Here is a 21,028-nt window from a genome sequence, read left to right on the forward strand (position 1 = left end):
AAATCATTCTATCAGTCCACTAACATTAAAACGTACCGGAGTGTACGAAACCAGCCGCCTAAGGCAGACCAAGTTGGACAAATGCCTAACTAGTCCTCCTCCTCCTAGGGTACAAGTCACTACCTCCTCCACAAGAAGCTCTACAAACCACAACTACGAACCTAAATTATGCACTCTCAAAGATGGACTAATGGACAATATGATTTTGTACAATAAAATAACTTCAAAACAGTCCCCAGTCTCCGGTCTACAACACTCAAAAACCATTTTTTCCAACAAGCCTGGGGCCTCAAGGAAAATGCACAGATGGATGCCAGTGCATGCCCTAGAGAAAATGCACTTATAACCCTACAAAGCAAGTCGTTAATAAACAACAAAGAAACCTACTTTTCCACTAAAACCGATACCACACAGAAGAAAATAAACTAATTCACAGGAAATCTCCTAGGATTTTAATGTTACAACTTCATACATTAATAGTACATTGACAATGCTGAGAACGGATCTTGCATGTGCCCATTAACTAAAGTCACAAGGGTGAAGTATGATGTTCCTCAATACCTGTGAAACCAGATGCCTTCCAAGATAAAGAAAACAGAAAACGGGACACACATACTGCATCACCCTCTTCTTTCCGCCAAGTAATACAAACCTGCACAAGGGACAGGGCAATATGAAAGGGTAAGAACTTCACTTAAATAGAAAAAATATGAAGTCACGTATAAATATTTGGACACTGAAAAGGATCAGTACAGAAATAGAGCAACAGAGTTACATTATATAAGTTCACAAGGCCCACATAATTTGATACAAGATCCTCACAAAAAGTAGTCGAGAGTTAATCGAGAAGGCATTCATGACTTAGCTTAAGTTTAAGGAAAAATTCAGTAATCATGCTAACATTAAATTATGATACACCGTTCATATTTATGGACATGATTAATGATCCAAATGGCATTTCACTAATCATAAGGATGGATACCTGCACTCATTAGTTAGTTCCACTCAAACCCTTTGTCTCTAAAACTTGTTATCGCAAATAAATCAATCCCACATGGGCTGTACCTAGTGTTATTTTTCTGCGTCTGGTTTTTGATATTCTCACTTCTCACCATGCGATGCGAACTAAGTGAAAACAGCTCAATGAAAATTTGATGCATGGGTGACTATGGCATTGAACTATTAAAATACAGGATTTAACAATAACAATAAGGATTGCTGCCCTGAAAGTGGCATGTATGTAGATATACAATAGAGACGGATCATGGGATAAACAGGACCCAAAGGAATGCCAAAAGCTTGACTGGCGTTTATGACAAACTCTTCCTTTGGAATTTGAGACAAAAATTGATTCAACAAACACACAACATGCACAATAGAATTCTTTACACATTTTCTGAACCAACATTTTATGAAAAGAATGTCCCTTCCACATATTTGACTTCAAACGGGTGAGATATTCACGCAAAATCAACATATTTCATGATAACATATCACATGTTTCATATTGATAACACATGAACCGTAATAAAGCTACTAATTACCAAACATAAACTTTTTCATTATCATACATGCTTTGTTCAAGATTTAATCATTTTTTAAAGTCCAGTTAATTTAAGAAGCATTTATATGATGAAACAAAAAACAAGACAAACAGAAAACGTATCATAGTAAGAAATAAACTCAGTCAGGAAACTGAAAGCCTCTAACCTTCTTCTAGATGCATAATTCATCAAAGTTCATTCTCATCTGATACACCCATTAGTAAAAGAAGCTTCTGCACTTTATTGACCCGCAAAGGCACACTTTCTTCCTATGGTATTCTTTCTCTTGAGGGACCACCCCATAATCATATGTCAACTCCGTCATAGGAGGAATGTGTCCAACCGCATAAAACGCAATATGGAGGTCAGCCTCATTTTTAGTTTCTCGTAAAACTGGCTGCCAAAGTATATTTGGAGAACAGCTATGATTCATAAAACGAGCAACATTTCCAGCAGTATTTCCACTTATAATTAGAGGAAATGGGGCCTTTGAAGTCTCCTTAGAATCACCAGGCAAAACTCCGAGTGGCTGACAGGTACGAGTAGCATCAAAAATGTAATCGTCTTCATAATCACTCCCCATTTCTTCTACCCCAGAAATATTAAGAACTTGTCCTGCATATTCACATAAGAAAGAACCAGCGCGGATGGGATCCAGTGACCGCAGACCCCAACCTTTATCCTTAGTTTTAAACACCTCCAGACGAACTTTCAGGCCACTTTGAGACACTCGATTCCGACAATTAGGAGGGCACTGACAGGATGGACCACATTCATGAAGTAAGGATTTTTGGTTCACAAGAAGCCCACTTGCAGTATACGGGAGAAAATCTCCATTTATCTTAATGCATGAGCAATTGGAGTTACCAGGGAGACACCCACCAATACAGAGACATCCATCAGCAGGTTCTGTAAGATTCACCAGTTTAGAATACTGCAGGCTAGAAATATATGTGAAGTGTGCAGGGCCTTTCTCGCCATCAACATCATTTACCAGAGAAACAGGTAAATTTTCAGCTCCTGAAGTAAGGTCAGGCAATATAAGTCCAACTCTCGTAGTAGTAGTTTCTTCTTTCCACTGTTCAATTGATTTCCAAATGGTAAATGCTTCAGGCTGGCCTGGTAACCTTACCAATTTATACTTAAATACATTGCAACCACTGTTCCCTTTGTCCACCCATGATTCGTGAATTTTATATAGACCATCATAGACATATACCTTCCCAGTTGGATTAGATACATCCTTTAAACCTCGAATTACTCTGACATCATTACCCCGGTGCAAGCTTTTCTCCAAAGCGAGATTACCCCTTTCAAGCTTCTGATCCTTCAGTTCCTTACCTCTCCTGAAATCATTGCTAGCATTACCACCTTGGCCACTGTATATCAACACATTCGAATCCTCCACAGAATCCTCATATCCTCCAGAAGAAACGATGCTCAATGCTAAGGGCTCTTCCTCTGTACTGTTCTTGACTCCCAGGTAATCAATTCCACCCATCGTTGGAGCATGTAACCCAATCAAGCACAATTCCATTCGGAAAAAGTAGATATCCCCGACTTCAACACCGGGCACTGCACCAATCCTCCTCTTGGCATTTGTCCTAATTCCCTTATTCATGAAGAGTGTTCCTGTCCTTAGATCGGGGCGTCCTGTTCTTGGGGCTCCTGGTATTCTTTCCTTCATCTCTTCAACTTGTGTAATCCTTCTTCGCACCAAGTCATAAGACGTGAGTGCATATCCAACCGATTCCCTGTCACTATCAGTTTGTTGGAATGTATTGGTAAATGTTGTAAGAACATTATCAATTATTGCATCAATGTCAACATCAGGCAAAGCAACATTAATGTCCTGGCCAGCCCTTGTCCTCTTCTGAGACCGGAACTTACTCCTTGGCCTCCCCACCTTCCTTGTATTGTCTCCATCCAAACCATCTTCCTCTGCATTCCCACTTTGTGGCTGACCACGACTTCGATTAAGCCTTCTTGCTGCCCTAGTATCTCCATTAGCTTCTGCGGATGGAGGCGTCCTATATGAATTAATTGGGACTGCATTTGATATTGGTGTTTGCAGATTTTGTTCTAGTGGCCTTTGCGACTCTGGAGAAATGAAGAACGGAAAAAACGGGGCAACCTCGGGTGGGAAAGGGCCAGCAGGAGAAACACAAACAAAAGGAGCAGCACCTTGTGGAGTTGAAAATGAAGAATTATTAGAAGCTGACGGGAACAACGGAACAAGACGCCTCAAAGGCCTTACATCTAAAACCTTAGACTTGTCAAATGATCCAAAACCAGGAACGGACTCTTGACCTAAACTTTGTTCCATTAAATTGTTTCAGGCAAGAAGCACACTTTTCAGCTACGATAAATCTGGTCAGAAAGAGAGACTGCCTCCGCTACGAAAGCAGCTGCAACATAATCCGGTCACAGAATCAAATTGCAACCATTTCAACCAGAGCTCATTGCAAAATAAGTAGTAATCTTTGCAGAGTTCTTGAAAGTACAACGTTGACCAATCTCCTGCAACATGCAAGGTTTTAAACAAATTAGAGAGACAATGAAAGCTAAAATCTACCCAAAATTATTATATTTTCATAGGGCAAAATGAAAGAGGTAAATCCAACTACTACACTATTTTGTTGGTGGAAAATATAGTAAATCGAAATAGTAACTCGCTTGAAGTTTAAGCTATGTTGACACAAGGATTTTGCTCATCCGAACCCAGAAACCACATGCAACACATCACTCAACTAAACTTCTTGTCATTTCCCAGTTTTCACTTTAATTTCCCAGAAGTGAAAAATTACCTTCAATTAAGTTGTAAAATGAGAAAATGAAATCAAAGCTAAGACCTCATGCAACAAGAAATTCAAGTTTAAGACTCTTACTTTTCAAAAATTTTCTCAGCAACCAAACACAGGATATGGGGTATAACGTGAAACTAAGTGAGAAAAGTTACCTCTAATTCAAAAATGAAAAGTCCTGGAATGAAATCGGAGAGAACCAGCAAGGGAAAATTGATTATTTATTGGAACGAAATGCAGAAGATGCTATCTGTCTAAAAGATCTAAAACAAGAAACTGCTTCAATGAAAATCCTGGCATCGACATCGACATACCTGGTTTTTTTTCCTTCTTTCTTTTTTTCTTTTTTTCCGAGAACTACTTCGAGATCTTGTTTTGCTGTCAGAAGTCGCACAACTCTTTTGGATTGAGCTGTAACTTTCTCACGTAGTTCCTATTTGAGAAAATTGTTGTAATGCCCTTCACTTTAATCTAAATACAGTTATGGTCCTTTAAATTATGTGGTGACACGGCATTTAGATTAAATATATTAAATTAAAATTGTAAATTGAAAACCTACACACATGATTCGGATCTTATTTCCAAATTTATCAAAGAGTTACCTTAGGAACGGTTACGTGAAAAAAAGTTAGGGTGTGTTTGTTTCACTTTCTTAGATGGGACTGGATTAGATTAAACTAATTACTAGTGTAGTTCCATATTTGGTATGCACAAGGATTAGGCATAATGAGATTACATACGTCTTGCTTGGATTATCTCCTTAGCTGGGAGTTCTTAGCCAAAATCCTTAAATTTCACCGGACTCGTAAGACCCTCGTGTGAGAAAGAGAGAATCGTCGCTCATCTTGTGAGACAGAGCCGTCGCATGTCTTGTTTGCTTCTCGCCCTACTTGCTCCTTGCCTAGCTCCCTCATCCTCGTCTTCCTCACCCTCATCTATATCCTGCTCGCCCTCATCTGCTCCTTGTCTGGTAAATTTCGAATCTGAGATTTTTTTTCTATGATTTTGTTTTGCATATCGTGAATTTACTGGCTTTGTTTGATTTTGTTGTTTTGGGTTTGAGAAATTTTCAATAATAGACCTGTGCACTGACAAAAAAAAAAAAAGGTAGGGTTTTGATTTTTAGGTTAAAATTGAGATTAGAATTTGAAGTTTTCAAATTCCAACATTTCTGAATTTTTTCAAGGAGATACTTGACAAATGATCGACACCTATCTCTATTTGAGGACTCCATCTAACTTTTATCAAGTTTTTTTTTTTTTTTGTCATGACTAACACCTCCTGATCTCTAATATTTGTCATGAATTGGATTTGATATAAATTTCAAAAGATAGGATCCCCTGCCCTCTTAACTTTCCCTGATCGGCTAAGGTGGGGTTGAGTTTCAGATTCGACTTTAGCTTCGCTTATAGTTGTGCTTTGTTCTCTTCCTTCCCTTGGCTCTGATGGAGCATGTTCTAATTGGTTCTCTGTTGTTGCTGCCTATGCATCTAGCTCATTTTATTTTCTAAAAGCTTAAGTCTATAGTGGTTGTTTTTTGTTTTTTGTTTTTTTGTTTTTTTTTGAAATTGGAATTGCTATTGTTTGTTAATTGTTTTGGTGTTCTCATGGATGTATTTTGCAATTGTCTTGGTGTAGGCAAATGATGGTTTCAGTTTCGTATTTTTAGTTTTTTTTCCTTTATTAGTTAGATCTAACTTTCTTCATTTTATTAGTCAGTTTTGTATGTTTAGTCTCCATCAAAGTCAATGAAGAACCTACAAGTTAGTTGTAGAACTTGGCAAAAAAAATCTGATAAATGAAAAGTTACATACCAATTATTGAAAAAAAAAAAAAAACCTGATAAATGAAAAGTTACATACAAATTATGTCAAGTCTGATCACCAGATTCTTAACCAAGTATTGAGAATCCAATCACAAAATTCCTATAAAAAGTTTCATACGAGATTTATAAAAATAGTGTTGCATGCCGTATGTAAGTTAGCATTTAGGGCCATGACTCTGAGTTCTTGACAAAGAGACAAATAAAGATACTCAACTCTACTCTGTTTTATTTTCTTTTCTGTTGTTTGATGTTTTATTTTTGTTGTTGCTATTTGTTGTTTTGGTTCTCTTTATATCATGAATTCGTTTGATCAAGTTCATTTTATAACATAATTACTTCTTTTGTCAATGCCCTTAATAACAGTGATTATATATATATATATATATATATATATATTTAGTTTGAATAGATATGGATCGAAAGAAGCTTTTATTGATTTTATTGTTAGAGAAGTCTCATTTAGAGGCAATTTGCGTTTGTACGATTCTTGTGTTGATGATGCTAAAGGCCAAACAGAGACATGCTGAAAGACACGCATTGACTAATCGTTCACTTGGTAGACAAGAGATTAGTTTGTGTTATCTGGATGGTATAATAGGGAATAGTGACACTGAATGCGTCAACGGATTGAGAATGGATAGAAGGACTTTTGGTATATTATGTGACTTACTTCGTCAAGATAAGAGAGTTAAAAAGGATGGTTTGGTGTCTCTAGAGGAGTAGGTGTGTATGACCTTACACATATTATTACATCATACTAAGAATCGTACTATTGGTGTAGATTTTATAGGTTGGAAGAGACTATATAAGTAGATCAATAGTGTGTTGCAAGGAATTTTGCAATTACAAGGTATCCTAATAAAAGCCTATCAGCCTGTGCCTAGTGATTCTATGGATCATTGGTGGCGATGTTCTAAGGCATATTAGTACTATTTTCGTTTTCCCTAAACTCTAACTAGATATTCCCTTTGTATAAACTGACAAAAGCTTATTTTTTTTGTTTAGAATTGCTTGGGAGCATTAGATGGAACGCACATTGATATGCATGTACTTGAAATTGACAATCAAGATACCAGACAAGAAAAGGGTTGAGTTGCAACTCATTATGTTCAGGTAATATGCAGTTCATATATGTGTTTTCAGGATAGGAAGGCTCCGCATCAAACTCTAAAATGCTACATGATGAAATTACTAGGCCCAATGGATTATTGGTACCAACGGGTAAGACCATTAGTTAGTCTCAAATTTGTAAAGTTAGGTCTAGTTGAACTGTAAAACACTAATAGGGTCTATTTGTTTTGGTTCTTAGGTTATTATTACATTGTAGTTGTTGGTTACACAAATAGTGAAGGATTCCTTGCACCATATAAAGGAATACTTTATCATTTATCCAAATGGGAGGAACAAACACCTTCAAATAAGAAAGAGTATTTTAACATGAAGCATCTCAAGGCGAGGAATGTAATTGAGCACTATTTTGGCTTGCTAAAGAGAAGGTGGGCGATACTAAAGAGTCTATCTTTCTATTCGATAAGGACACAGAGTCGAGTAATTACTGCTTGTTGTCTACTACACAATCTTATTAGGCAAGAGATGTTTATAGATCCAATGGAGAATTTGCCAGTAATAGAAGATGGACAAAATACGAAAGAAGGTGAATATATCAGTACTATTGGAGCATCTGACCAGTAGACTGCAAAGAAGAATGTCATGGCTTAGGAAATGTATATTGGGTGGAGAGTAATTAGGAACCAACAACTGAACCAAATATATGTATTAATGATAAAAATTTGTTTTAGTTATCCTTTTTATTTTTTATTTTTTATTTTTTTATGCATATGCTTGATATTATGCAAAATGATTGGATTGCAAATTATTGAATGTAATTCGTTTTAGTGATTGAGTATTATGCAAAATAAGTGGATTGCAAACCATTGAATGTAATTCGTTTGATTGAATATTATGCAAAATAAGTGGATTGCAAACCATTGAATGTAATTCGTTTTATTGATCGGATTGTATGCAAATTGATTTGTATGCTTTAGTACTTTCAAATGTTTATTGTTTATGTATGGATAGTTACAATAATCTGAATATTGTTCAAAAGCCAAAAGGAAAGAGGCATAAATGGGAAGCATTTGAAGAAGAATCATTCTATCCGTTCTTGAGGATTTTATTACTAGGAAGTTCCAAGGTGACACAGATGCTTCCAAACAAAGTCCTTTGATTAAAGTTGCAAAAGCTGTCAATGTTTTATGTCTTAATGTGAATATAAAGGCAAGTCCATATATTAAGTCAAAGTTGAAGAGATGTATAAAAAAAAACATATAGTTTAGTCCTTGACATGATAAACACAAGTGTATTTGCATGGAATGATGTCAAAAAGTGCATTGAAGTTGATAGTGATGAAGCATGGCAAACTTATGTGCATGTTCATATCCTATATTATTAATTGATTAGTTATATTCCTGTAGCTATATTTTTTAATATTGCTATGTTAATATAATCTTAGAAAAATAAAGATGTCGAAGGATGGAGAAGCAAACTTTTTCCATTATATGATACATTTGCGTATATATTTGGAAATGATCGTGCTACAAGTAATGTTGGCAGAACCCCTACTAAAGTGATGGAGGAGCAAAGCCATATTAGGGTTGATACATGTGATATTGGAGCTGAAAATGATGTTTCTCCAGTGAACCAGCTAAACCAACAAAGCAACCAATCTGCAATAGTCAAAGAAAGAGGAAAAGAGGCACGGGAAGTTCAAATGATGGAACCAAGGTAATTATCAATGGACTAAAAGAATATTATGTTGAATGTAAGAAAATGACATAAATGGTAACTAAAGTTATAGTTTGAGGTATTGCAGATCATAGTTATATAGCTAACGAACTTAAAGAAATGGGTTTTTCTCCTATCGATCAAATTGATGGACTGACTTTTATTTTGGAAAAAGCACAAAATGTGGGAGTGTTTAGGTCAATTGATTCCGAACACAAAAAAATGTTCGTCCAAAAGCTTCTAAGTGACAAAGTAAGTGCATGATAATATTATGGGGTACCTTTTGGTGTGGATTCTATTTTGCTAATCGTATAACCTTAGGTTGTGGCTTCTTAGCCTTACACTGTGAATATTTTGGTTTGTTGACTAGCTTTTTGTGAATCATAGGGATCTCATTTTGAATGATAATATTGTAATTGGCTATTGTAAGTATGTTGAAAATTATTGTAACTAGCGTATATTGTAGTTATTGTAAGTATGTTATTTGGTTTTCAATTTGGTGGAAAGATGTCGGCTTTAATACAAGTTTTGAGCAAATCTATTATTGGGTTGTTTGCCTATTTACAATAAGCAATTAACTTTTCTTATTCTTTTCTTTTCAAAAGTGATGTCTGGATTTCAAGCTAGACAATTGAAACAAAATGAAGATAAGGAGGAAGCAGGGATGGGCAAATACCCATTAGTTATGGGTAACCGCGGTTACCCACCCATTTAAATTTCACGATTACAGTTATGGGTAACCGTTTAGATAATTAAATAGTTATGGGTGTAACTATTTACACATGAAATTTAAATGAACAGTGCGGTTATAAACTGGTACCCATTTACCTATTTATTTTAATATATATAAAATTAAAAAAAAAACAAAAAATAAAAACCTAAGCTAAATCACAACACTCACTTTCCAATGCTGGTGCTTATTTATTCCAGTGATGATGCTTATAACATCCAGTGCTAGTGCATATTGATTATAATAGGGAACTTTAATGAAAAGCTTCCAGTATTGTTCACTTTAATGAAAAATCATATTTTTACACTAAAAAGTCAATCCTGGTACTATGGACCTCGAAACTTGAAACTAACTTAAAGGCCCAATACAAACCTTTTGCATAATTAGTTAACTAATTAATTAATCTTAATCATTCTCAATTAAACTATTTAATTGATTATCCATCTCATTTATATTTCTTCATGTTCATCATTACTCGGTGTACGATCCATGGTTCCATTTAGCGAGGCAGTGGGCGATTGTTACTCTTAACTATCAATTGTGAATTGAAACCACATTTCAATTTTCCCTTTGATGAAAATTAATGTTTACTAATCTTCAAGGCTTCCACAAACATGAGTGACACCTAACAGTATGTCATGGCTACCCAAACTAAGCAGAAGTGGTTGGAGAACTTATCCAGTTACAACGACAATGCAATACAATCCTTCTCTAATACAATACTCTTGATCACATTGTTCAAGTGATCGTTGGTTTCCATGTCTACTATCCAATTTGATACTTCTCTATATGATTCAATTGAATATGGTTTGGAACATTAAGTCATATTCATATGCTTTGACCAAGACTCCTGAATCATATCTTAGAGATCCCTTGTTATGCATTCACATGCCTAGATGACTAGATAGCTTAACCCTAACAATGCAGTGGACACTCTCAATGGAATGCCTTTGACATAGTCAAAGATCAACAACGTAACCATCAGACAACTATGATGCCTCAGGTCAAATGACTACTTGGCAATTGCAACTGATGAGTTCTTACATGACATGTATGTTCGAACTCGCATTTGATTATTGTTCAGTGTACTCGATTACCCTTTTGAGCACCTATGTGTTTATCTTAGTGTCCAACACTAAATGATTTGAGACTAGTCATACTCACACTTGAGTCAACATAACATATACTAACCTTAATAGATTGTCAATGCCCAATTGTCAATCCTATGATGAGGAGCGTTTTATAAATGAACATAAGAGAGAGGTCTTGTTAATCTAACTTACTTTGATTACTTCTCTCTTAGATCGAATACATTCCTTGGATTTCCCTATTGCTTAAACACATGATACAATAAACAGTGATTAACAATAAGCTTTGCCCTTTATTTAACAAATAAAAGTTTAACATAATGAGTATTCCAAAAGCTATTACATCAAATGAGTGGCTTTATCGGCATACTTCCAGCATACACCTCATGTAAGTACCTATCTTATTTAGCATCTAGAGAATGTTGCCTCACAATGATATGATATTGTCTCCATTACACTTAGTTAAGTCATTCGCACCATGAAAATTTGTGTAAGAACAACCTCACAATGATATGATATTAGTCATTCTTGTTGCCTACTTTCACAACATCATGTATGCATATAGAACTTCTCCTGAGTATTAGCACATACTTTGTAGTCCCCCATGATAAGGTGAAGTCGATGTATCAATCACAGATGATCAGAGCCTACCACGGTGGAAGACCATGAAAAAGTGTTCAAAGCACTCTCACACTTGTCAACTTAATATCGCTTTGGTTGAGGGTTTTAGGTCTCATCACAAATAAGCATGCATTTTAATCACATTAAAACAATTTGGTCCTATTGAACTTTTGTCCATGTGATTGATTTAGTAGCATATGATACTCCCACTATGCTTATAAAACGTTTTTAAAGTAAGAGTATATGATACTACTAACATAAGCTTTGCATTCATCAATGGACTATATAGTTACCTTAGGGTCTTAGGATGACTATGAACCTTTAATTTGATCCAACATAAGTATAGTGTTGGATCTTGGTCTAGGGATGGTGATTGATTTTACTTACGTGTTTAATCATATTAAGGTGTGTTTTCCTAGTGGGCGTTGGACCTAACTACTCCAACTTCATGCATATCAAATAAAACATTAGAAGAGTACTTATAAAGTAAAGAAGAGCTTATACTCTTTTACAACATTTGATCAAATCAAATTACAACCAAAATCTAATCTACACATTCCCATGGTTCAAACAAGTTTAAAAGACGGCCTATCACATAGCTTAATTATCGTAGACTTAGGTTCATAATCACCATTTCTTTAATGAATTAACATTTTAACAAATTAAACTAGAATGCAACAATGTCATTTGGTTTTTGTATCCATAAAATTGATTTAAATAGAGTTAAATGAAATGAAAATTCAATTCTCATTTAAAGAGGCAAAATTATTTTGTTCCCAACCCAATTTGGGCCAAAATGCAATAACCTCAACTTTTGGGTTATAATTACAAAATACTACCTTTTGGGGTCACTTAGTAAAATTACAAAAGTCCACTATTTCATGTAATTAAAACTAGAATAAGAAAATTTCAACAATTACAAAAACTTCATTAAAGGAGCAAAACCATTTGTCCTTTAGTGATTTTGGGCCTTTACGAAAAAACGTAAACTTTTAGGTCAAAGTACAAATACACAAAAGTATCAAAACTTTATGTAATTGCATAAAAACCCCAAAAGTATCCTACTTGTAGGATGGCTGGTTTTGGTGAGAGGGATGGTGTCTAAAATTTTTTTTGTAAGTTTCATAAAATAAACAAAAGTGATTGGTAAGGTGATAGGTAAGGTGATGATGTGAATAGTGAAGTGAATAATGTCAATCAATTTACATCAACTATTACAAACAAATTTTAAATAAAATTAAAAAACAATTTTGAATCAAAAATCCAAATCTTTATGTTCTTGTTATAAACATGAAGAACATAAGAAGAACATTGAAGAACATCCATGAAACCCATAAGAGCTCCATCAACATTTTTCACCCAAAGGCACCCCTAAATCTCTCAAACTTAAAGGAAATATATAACATATTAACATACTAGGGTACTTAGGGATTCCTAATGTCACTTTAAAAAACTTTTAACAAGACAAGCAAGAACAAAAAAAAAAACCCACCCATGGATTTGGCTGAAGTTCCCCAAACTAAGGGCACCAAATTTTAGATCCAAAATTTCATGCTCATATAAACTACATCTACAATATTTGAGATGAAAAATTTTCAAACCAAATTTACATTCAAAGAAGTAAGAACATGCTTGTAACCATTACAACATTCAAATCAAAAGATTGAACAACAAAACCCAAAAAGGTTCACAAACTACAAGACCTAGGCTCTAATACCAGTTGAAGGAAAATATTTGAAAAACTAAGTTCATTAAGCAACATAATACATGCATTTAACAAATAAATGGCAGAAGCATGTTTCTATGCACTTTAAAACAAAACTTAAACCATGAAATTCTAAGCCTAGTAGTTGTGGTGAACCAAGACGCAACTAAAAAACAAAGTGAGTTGAGAAACTTTTATACGTTTGAAGCATCTCTTTGCTTAGCAAATGGTATTTACCCATGTGAGGGCCTTCTTTCCTTTGTCTCCTTACTCCTTGGGTCCATGGATGTGGATAGAAGAACTTTGCTTCTTGGCTCCGTATCTTCTTGGATTTGGATGGAGGAATGGATTCTCAAAAAGTCTCCAAAGTTTGAGATCCCTAAGTTCAACACCAAGGATGAGTGGAAGGAAGATGATGAGTGATGTGGGAGGAAGAAGATGCTAGTATCTTCCTCCCACAAGGCTAGCCTCCTAGAGAGATAGAGAGAGCTTGTGTTCTCTCATCCTTCCTCAAAGAAACCTTATTAAGTTGCCTTTTTACTCCACATAAGTGTGTGGCAAACTTGTAATAAGTGAACCACCACTCCCTCTCCATTTGGCCAGTTTTGTCTAGTTGGATTTGAGTTAATTCCCATTTTGTTTTAGTTATCTTACAGCTTAAACTCAATGGGTCTTGTGGACCAAAACTCATTTTAGGTCCCGAAACTCGAAACTTACTTAAGGCCTGATATGCACCTTTCCTATGATTAATTAAATTTTAATTAATCATTGTCATGTACAATTAAACTATTTAATTGTCCTTACTAATCTTCGTTATTTTCTTCAATTATTACCTTACACGGTGTGTGGTCCATTAGGTTTCTTTTAGCGAGGCAGTGGGCAATTAAAAACTCTTTCTAATCAAGTGTGAATTGAGACTTACTTTCAATTCTCCCTTTAGTGATTATACATCTTCAGGGCTTCCATAAACCATGAGTGACACCTAGCAGTATGTCATGACTACCCAAGCTAATCATAAGAGGTTGGAGAACGTATTCAATTTGGGATTACAAATGCAATACGGTTTTTCTCTAATACAATACTTTTGACCACATTATTTGGTTAGATAGTTTATTCATGTCTACCATCCAACGTGATCTCTTACTTATATGATTACCTTGAATGTGATTTGGAACGACTTCCTAAATTTCATTCATACTCTAACCAGAGATTCTTAATCATATCATAAAGTATTCTCCCTCAATACTTTGAAGGTTAGAGATCCCTTGTTACGTCTGCACTTGCCTCCATGGCTAAGTGGCTTAACCCAACTATGTCGTGGACACCGACGGAGTGCCTTTGACATAGTCAAAGATCAATGACCTAACCATAAGACAACTATGATGCCTCAAGTCAAAGGACTACTTTGCATTATCCCAACCATGAGTTCTCATGTGACATGAGTATGAGAACTCCTTGTTGATCGCGTTCAGTGGATTCATTCTCTATTGAGCACCTACATTCTTGTCTTGATGTCAATCGCATCAATGACTCAAGAACAGTCACTCACCCAAAGAGAAGACATAGTATGTATTGATCTTAATTGATCGTCAATGCCCAATTGGCAATCCTATGATCAAGAACATATAGGATATGTATACAGAAGAGAATGGTCTCATGAATCTAACTTCTTTAGATCACATTCTCCTAATTAAATATTCCTTGGACGTATCGTGTAAGCATATAACATTTATATGAGACGGCTTTAAACAATAATTTTTGCCCTTATATTAAACTATTTTAGTTTAACATGTGAAATGTCCGTAAAGTATCATCATATGATTGGATTTAGGGCACATTTCCAATAAGAATTTCATGTAAGAATTATTTTTCTTATCGTATTTATTTTACTCGCCCTCTATTGAGCATCTACATACTTCTCTTAGTGTCCTCTACATAAATGGCCTGAGGCAAACCATTTTGCCAATTGATTAAAAATAGTATGTACCAATCTTACTTAATTACCATTTTGCCAATTGATTAAAAATAGTATGTACCAATCTTACTGAATTATTGATATCCACCTAATAATCCCTCAACCAGGAAAAAGTTTAGGATATAAGAAGAAAAGCTCTAACCTAACATCTTCAGATTACTTCTTCAGTTCTTCTTATGTTTGTTAGTTGTTATCCTTGGCTAGTGGTCTTGCCCCATTATTAGATTATAGATTAATCATTTGTATTTTTTCTAAGAGTTATTAATTTCTAAAATTAGTAATTGACTTTTAGAGCACACATTTTGTAACTAACGGAGGTTTGAACATAAACCAAATGTAAAGGCGACATTGATGTGTGGTAATTAACTTTAAAGATGACATATATTAATCGTCTTCAATTTCAATCATCAAAATGACAAAGGGTCTCAATTTTAAGGACCATTAAAGTTGTGAAACCATATGCCAATGTTCTTTGTAACTTAGCATGTAGCCTTGTAACAATCGAGATTGGATTCTTTGTAAGGTAACATGATCATTTTCATTAGTGAAGTCCACTAATCCAGTAAACATGTAAAGCGTGTTTATTGCGTGCACCATTTTTAATCCCAAAAGGAAAAAAAAAAAACGATAAATTACATGGTTCCTAAAAGCTAAAAATAAAATAACTTAACTCTGTGAAACAAATTTCTTTTTAATTTTAATATTTATGTAGCAGCTTCATTATTTTAATCATTTACTGGACTTGTTTGTGCCAGATCACAGTAGTTTTGCAGTAGGAGTATGTACTGAATTAAGTAGGATAAAGTAGGTGTTTGGGCCAGTTTAAACACACAAGAATGTGCTTAAGAATGAATCAATTTCATTTTCTACATTCCATCAATCATATAATTACATCATTGATCTTCAAATTTGACTTCGAGTCTAAGTAATTTAGCATTTTAAGCCCCCCATCAAGTTGAGTCAATATGTTTTTTGGCACACATGCACCGAGAAAAATTTTCTCCAGCAAAACCTGAATAAAAGCAGTAAGACATGGTAAACTCATTTATGTATTAGTATGCATGCATGTATAACATTAATTTCAGACATTCAATAAGGTGGATTTATCTGGACGTGCAAAGGGCGAAACAGCAATTCCCAATTCGTAACTACAATGAATATTAGCAACTTTTTCATTTGAACCTTCTCAGCTCTCCTTCTTCCATATTGTTGCTTAATGACTGGAATCGTTTATTTTCTAGATCTCTTTAAAATCAACTATGCAAAAGATTAACCAATTTCAGAATTGTTTAGTCATCTAATAGGTATCCAATAACTAGATGAACCAAGTTTCTCTTTTAAACACTAAAAGTTTGACAACGTTAATCAGATAATTAAACAGTTTTTTATTTGGTTGATTTTTTGTGAGTTGGTTTAGAAAGTAGTTGGTTCTGGTCATCAAGCCACATAGCAGGATAAGAAGGAGAGTTGAGAAGATAGAACGAGAAGTTGCTAGCATTGAATCATTGTGGTAAATTACATTAAGTTTCCTATGAAACAAACAAACTCACATTAGATTAAACTAAAGGTCACTGATCCAACTTTTAATTACTATGAATAAATTAAGTATCCTAGCTAGCCACAAGATAACACTAAATGCGTGTGTATATGTATGTATATACATATACATACATACATACATATATATATATATATATATATATATATAGTAGTCCGATGAGGAATTTTGATATCAGTTAAACATATATCTTGATCAACCTTGAATTCTTGATGGAAAATTATACAGAGAAAAAGATCGAGAAACACTACCTTAATTTGTCTGGAAAACAAGCATGCTAGTGATTGATGGATGGATGGAGTCCAATTGCATTGGAACTACTACTGATGAGTAGTCCTCTTTTCATTACCATTAGTAGATGAATTAACTGATCCTAGGTCGGAACTACTCTTCATCCCCCGATGATCATCTAAATTTGTTTTTTCTTCTTGACCGGTATTGTTATTAGGAAACAAAAAAGGTTTGAATCCAGCAGCAGCAGGTCCAACATCACCGTCTTCTGCTGCCGTCTCTTTCTTTAGATTATTATCGTTAAAGCCACCGCCACTCAAATTATTATTGTTCCTTTTCTTCTTCATGTTACCATCATCAATGCCACTGTAGTCCAATTTCTGCAGAATATTTGGAACAATGATATTGCCGCCAGGATCCTTTCCAAACTTATTTCCCTTTTCTATGTCAAATTTCTCTTTGGAGGCGATGAAGCCTCTATTGCTCTCTGAAGCGATGGATGCCATTCCTATGTCGACGTCGTTGATGTCCTTAACCGAAACCCATTCTCTGAAGTTAACCATCGAGGGAGGAATCCTTGAGCAGAACACTTCTTTCAGGTTTCCCGGTAGTCCCTTTGTGTAGGGGTTTTCGTTCTTATCGTAGCGGTATCGGAAATTCTCATATGTTGTCTGTATAAATAGGAAATTAAACCAAGCAGCTAGCTAGTGGTTAGAATATATACACACAGATTAAGAACTTGGGATCCAAGAACACAAAGAACAAGAAATACCTGGTTTGTGCAAATCAGATAGATATGGAAAACTGTAAGGCCACCAACAAACCAGACTGCTACAAAGCAGTACACTATTAGAATAACTGATACGATGTCACGCGCCATGGCCCTCCATAGATTGCCTCCTTGTCGAACAAGGTTGATCCACGAAAACACAAACACATATATGCACAGCAACGTTGAGGACGAAATAAAACAAATGAAAAACGGATAGTTACGCTGCAAACAACCCAAACAAGTCGAGTTACAACAAAATTAGGTGATATCACTTAGTATAGTTTAGAGTAAAAATAATGTTTTTTCTAAAAAAATTAACATTTGATTAGTATGTACACGCACATATGCATGCATGCAGACGAGAGTATAGTAACTAGTAGTGGTGCTAGACACAAGTAGTAGACTTACTAATCCAATACACTGGCCCACCCATGGACAATGGTGATCAAATTTCTGAACACAGTTGTTGCAGATGGAACAATGAGAGGCACGTGGTGGACGATACAGCAAACAAGTGTCACAAAATTTGACCTTCACTGTATGGCCATTGACCGTTACATCCCTTATTCGAGGTATTCTCAAACTGGAGGATTTGCTACTCACCCACTCCATTGAAGGGGTAGGACCGTCATATGCCTCGCTTGATTCTGGTGTTCGTGCGTTCCGCGGAATAATACCAGGATCTCTACCGGATGTCAAGTATAGAAAAATGAAATCCTGCATGCATAAGAATATATAATATAAAACCTTCCTTGAACCAATTCAGATTGGGTTAATTTGCTAGATTAATTTCCTTTATTTATAAAATAATCTAGGAGGAATTAACTAAATAAATTAAATTACAATTTACCAACCAAAACAGTGAGGATTATTCCCCCAATTAGTACGGGATAGTCATAATGTCCATCTTGTCGTCTCATCATTACAAGCATTCTTATGCAGAATGCTAGTGCAGGACATCCAATCAAAAAGCTTGTTAGAAACAGCGATGCAGCGTCATGACCAAACACAATTCTTCCACCGCACAAAAATTTCTGACAACACGTTCAAGTTTTCCACTAGTGTTAGTCCATATATATATATATAATTATATATGTAGATATATGACAATCAAGTGTGAAATTTATTAATGACTTCATTTGTTTATTCTACGTACGTACTTGTACGCAGCTAGGTATGTACAAACTTTTGACATCGATATCCATGAACTAAATTGTAAATTTAATTTTGAAGTTAGCTTTAGTTGCCTTTAGAGTAGTTTGAAAGAACAATATTGCATGAAAAAGAAATGATTGATAATCATTGTACGTGCCTCAGAATAACATATTTATGTTCATCCTTGATTAGTACTGCTTTTTGCAGGTCATTAGGAAGACAAAATTATTAATTAATTCCAGTTTATGACCTCGATCATATATAAATTCGTAAAATCATACATCCAAATGGGTAAATAGTTGATGAAATTAATCATAAGAAGAGGCATCAAAAGGGGATCAGTTTGTTACAAAAACCAAACGAATGATTCGGTCTGCATAAACAAGATCTCTCTCTAGCTAACTACAAGGTTCTATCCTATGAGAGCAACAGATTAATTAAAACAAGCACAAGATAAGAGATAATAATCATAATCATGTGAGAGGTAAATTAAAAATAAACCATACGTACATTGTTACCCTGCCACACAAGGTATAGCCTTTCTCTTTCAGGGGGAGGAGGGGCCGCCGCGGCTGTGTCGTCGGAGGGAGCATCCCAGACTTGGTTCTTTCTCCTGCTCATTTCTTGTTTTTTTCTTTTAATTTTAGTTTTGATTTTTTATGGTTTCTTCAACAAATAATCTCCCTTTATTCGCATATATACCCGCATCAAAATGATATCGATAGAACCATTTTTTGATCTGCTGGGTAATAAGCGAATGAAATGAGATTAAAAACACAGCTGGGGTTGCAGGAGGAGGATGCTCTCTTTACATTATCATCTGGGTTAGGCTTGTGGCTTCCTCCCTCTCTCTCTCTCTCTCTCTCTCTGTTTCTTTTTTATTTATTTATTTATTTGTTTTAATTTGAAAGTTTATGATTTTATTACCTGTTTTGGGTCAAAGCACAGCTGCCTGTGCCGGTGCTCCCCCGTATTCACAATTTTCTCACCCGCACCTGTCTTACAACCCCTCTCCAACAAACTTGCTGGCTTCCCAACCCTACCGCTTTTTTCGCGCCCAAAACCAACATTACTTTTGCGCTTGCACCTACCCTTCATTCATTCAACTGCACCTATGTATATAATATAGGGAAATTAGTCATCATACACTGATTTCAAAGGTGTTTAGCAAAATTAGAAATATAGATGCCAATTATAACGTATTGATAGGATTCTTTAACCATATTGTATTGAGATAAATTTGTTACAATATCAATAATGTTGAAATACTGCATATATTGTATTGAGATGATGTAGGTATTGTTGATACGATATGTACTATAATGTGAGTATATTGTCTCTATGTTGTATATTTATTCACGATATTGTTTTTTATATGAGAAGCAATTGTGGTTTGCTACGCACCTATCAAGAGGGTTTGGTGCATGCTTAATGTGACTTCAACCAGGGCCGGCCCTAACCCGCTGCAACTGCTCGGGGCCCAAAAAAATGAGGGGTACCCAAAAAAATTGCGTTGGTTCATACATACATACATACATACATACATATGGTTTTGTTTTGCTTAGATACATAATAAATGTTCATAATTCATAATAGTGTATATGAGTTGCCAGCATGGTTTTGTTTGATTTTTGTTTCCTTTCCCACCCAGGTTCAATTCCTTCTCTCACCACAAAGATGGTAATTTTTGTTTTTTTGTTTTTTTCATTTTTTGTCATGTCTCTACTTTAAATAACAAAGAAATAGTAATATATATATATATATATATATAAAGTGAGAGTCCCAGTTTGGTGAAGCATTCAGAAATGCCAACAAAGCCCTCACTTCGTACACAAAAAACAAAAAAAAAAACTGTCAAAAAAATAGGGTTAAAAACGTAATAATCCCGAATTCTCAATGACATTAATTCACAACCGTTGGATAAGATACTCTGATAGGAGCATATTTCTGCTACTTAGTTATGTTGTTTCCTTGCATTTAGTTACTTAATTACTATCTATTTTAGTCTTTTAAGCTATTTTCGTATGTTTTTAGGTCCTAATGGCAAAAGGAGCAAGAAAATGCATTTTGAGGCTATTTGGAGCAGTTTTGGGCATGGATTGGATAGCTTAACTATGGAGCAATGTGGATGGACGAAATTGAAGTCAAGGAGGGCTAGGAAAGGCTACAAATATGAAGAAAGAAGTCCAAATGCAAAGAAGATAAGGAAATAGCAAGAAATGAGGAACCTTATCCA

The 21,028-nt window shown here is 35.1% G+C and overlaps 2 protein-coding genes and 1 pseudogene across 3 annotated transcripts; 1 reads left to right on the forward strand and 2 right to left on the reverse strand.

The window, feature by feature from the left end:
- Positions 1-369: 369 nt before the first annotated feature.
- LOC137745917 (histone-lysine N-methyltransferase, H3 lysine-9 specific SUVH1-like) lies at positions 370-4,692 on the reverse strand. Of its 2 annotated transcripts, none has more exons than XM_068485950.1 (3): positions 4,663-4,692; positions 1,711-4,064; positions 370-652 (listed from the first exon to the last, which is right to left on the reverse strand). In XM_068485950.1, exon 2 carries the CDS (start codon positions 3,868-3,870, stop codon positions 1,762-1,764), a length of 2,109 nt encoding a protein of 702 aa, XP_068342051.1. In that variant the 5' UTR covers positions 3,871-4,064; positions 4,663-4,692; the 3' UTR covers positions 370-652; positions 1,711-1,761. The 2 variants fall into 2 exon arrangements, with proteins under 2 accessions (XP_068342051.1, XP_068342050.1); XM_068485949.1 differs by having other exon boundaries at positions 4,504-4,677.
- Positions 4,693-8,244: 3,552 nt separating this feature from the next.
- LOC137744423 (uncharacterized) lies at positions 8,245-9,221 on the forward strand (annotated as a pseudogene).
- Positions 9,222-15,898: 6,677 nt separating this feature from the next.
- Positions 15,899-19,645, reverse strand: LOC137746177 (probable protein S-acyltransferase 1). The gene is made up of 6 exons (XM_068486256.1): positions 19,303-19,645; positions 18,492-18,671; positions 18,046-18,354; positions 17,638-17,859; positions 16,886-17,536; positions 15,899-16,088 (listed from the first exon to the last, which is right to left on the reverse strand). Exons 1-5 carry the CDS (start codon positions 19,411-19,413, stop codon positions 16,955-16,957), a joined length of 1,404 nt encoding a protein of 467 aa, XP_068342357.1. The 5' UTR covers positions 19,414-19,645; the 3' UTR covers positions 15,899-16,088; positions 16,886-16,954.
- Positions 19,646-21,028: the final 1,383 nt, after the last annotated feature.

Source organism: Pyrus communis, chromosome 9 (genome assembly GCF_963583255.1).
Source record: "Pyrus communis chromosome 9, drPyrComm1.1, whole genome shotgun sequence".
NCBI classification, from domain to species: Eukaryota; Viridiplantae; Streptophyta; class Magnoliopsida; order Rosales; family Rosaceae; genus Pyrus; species Pyrus communis.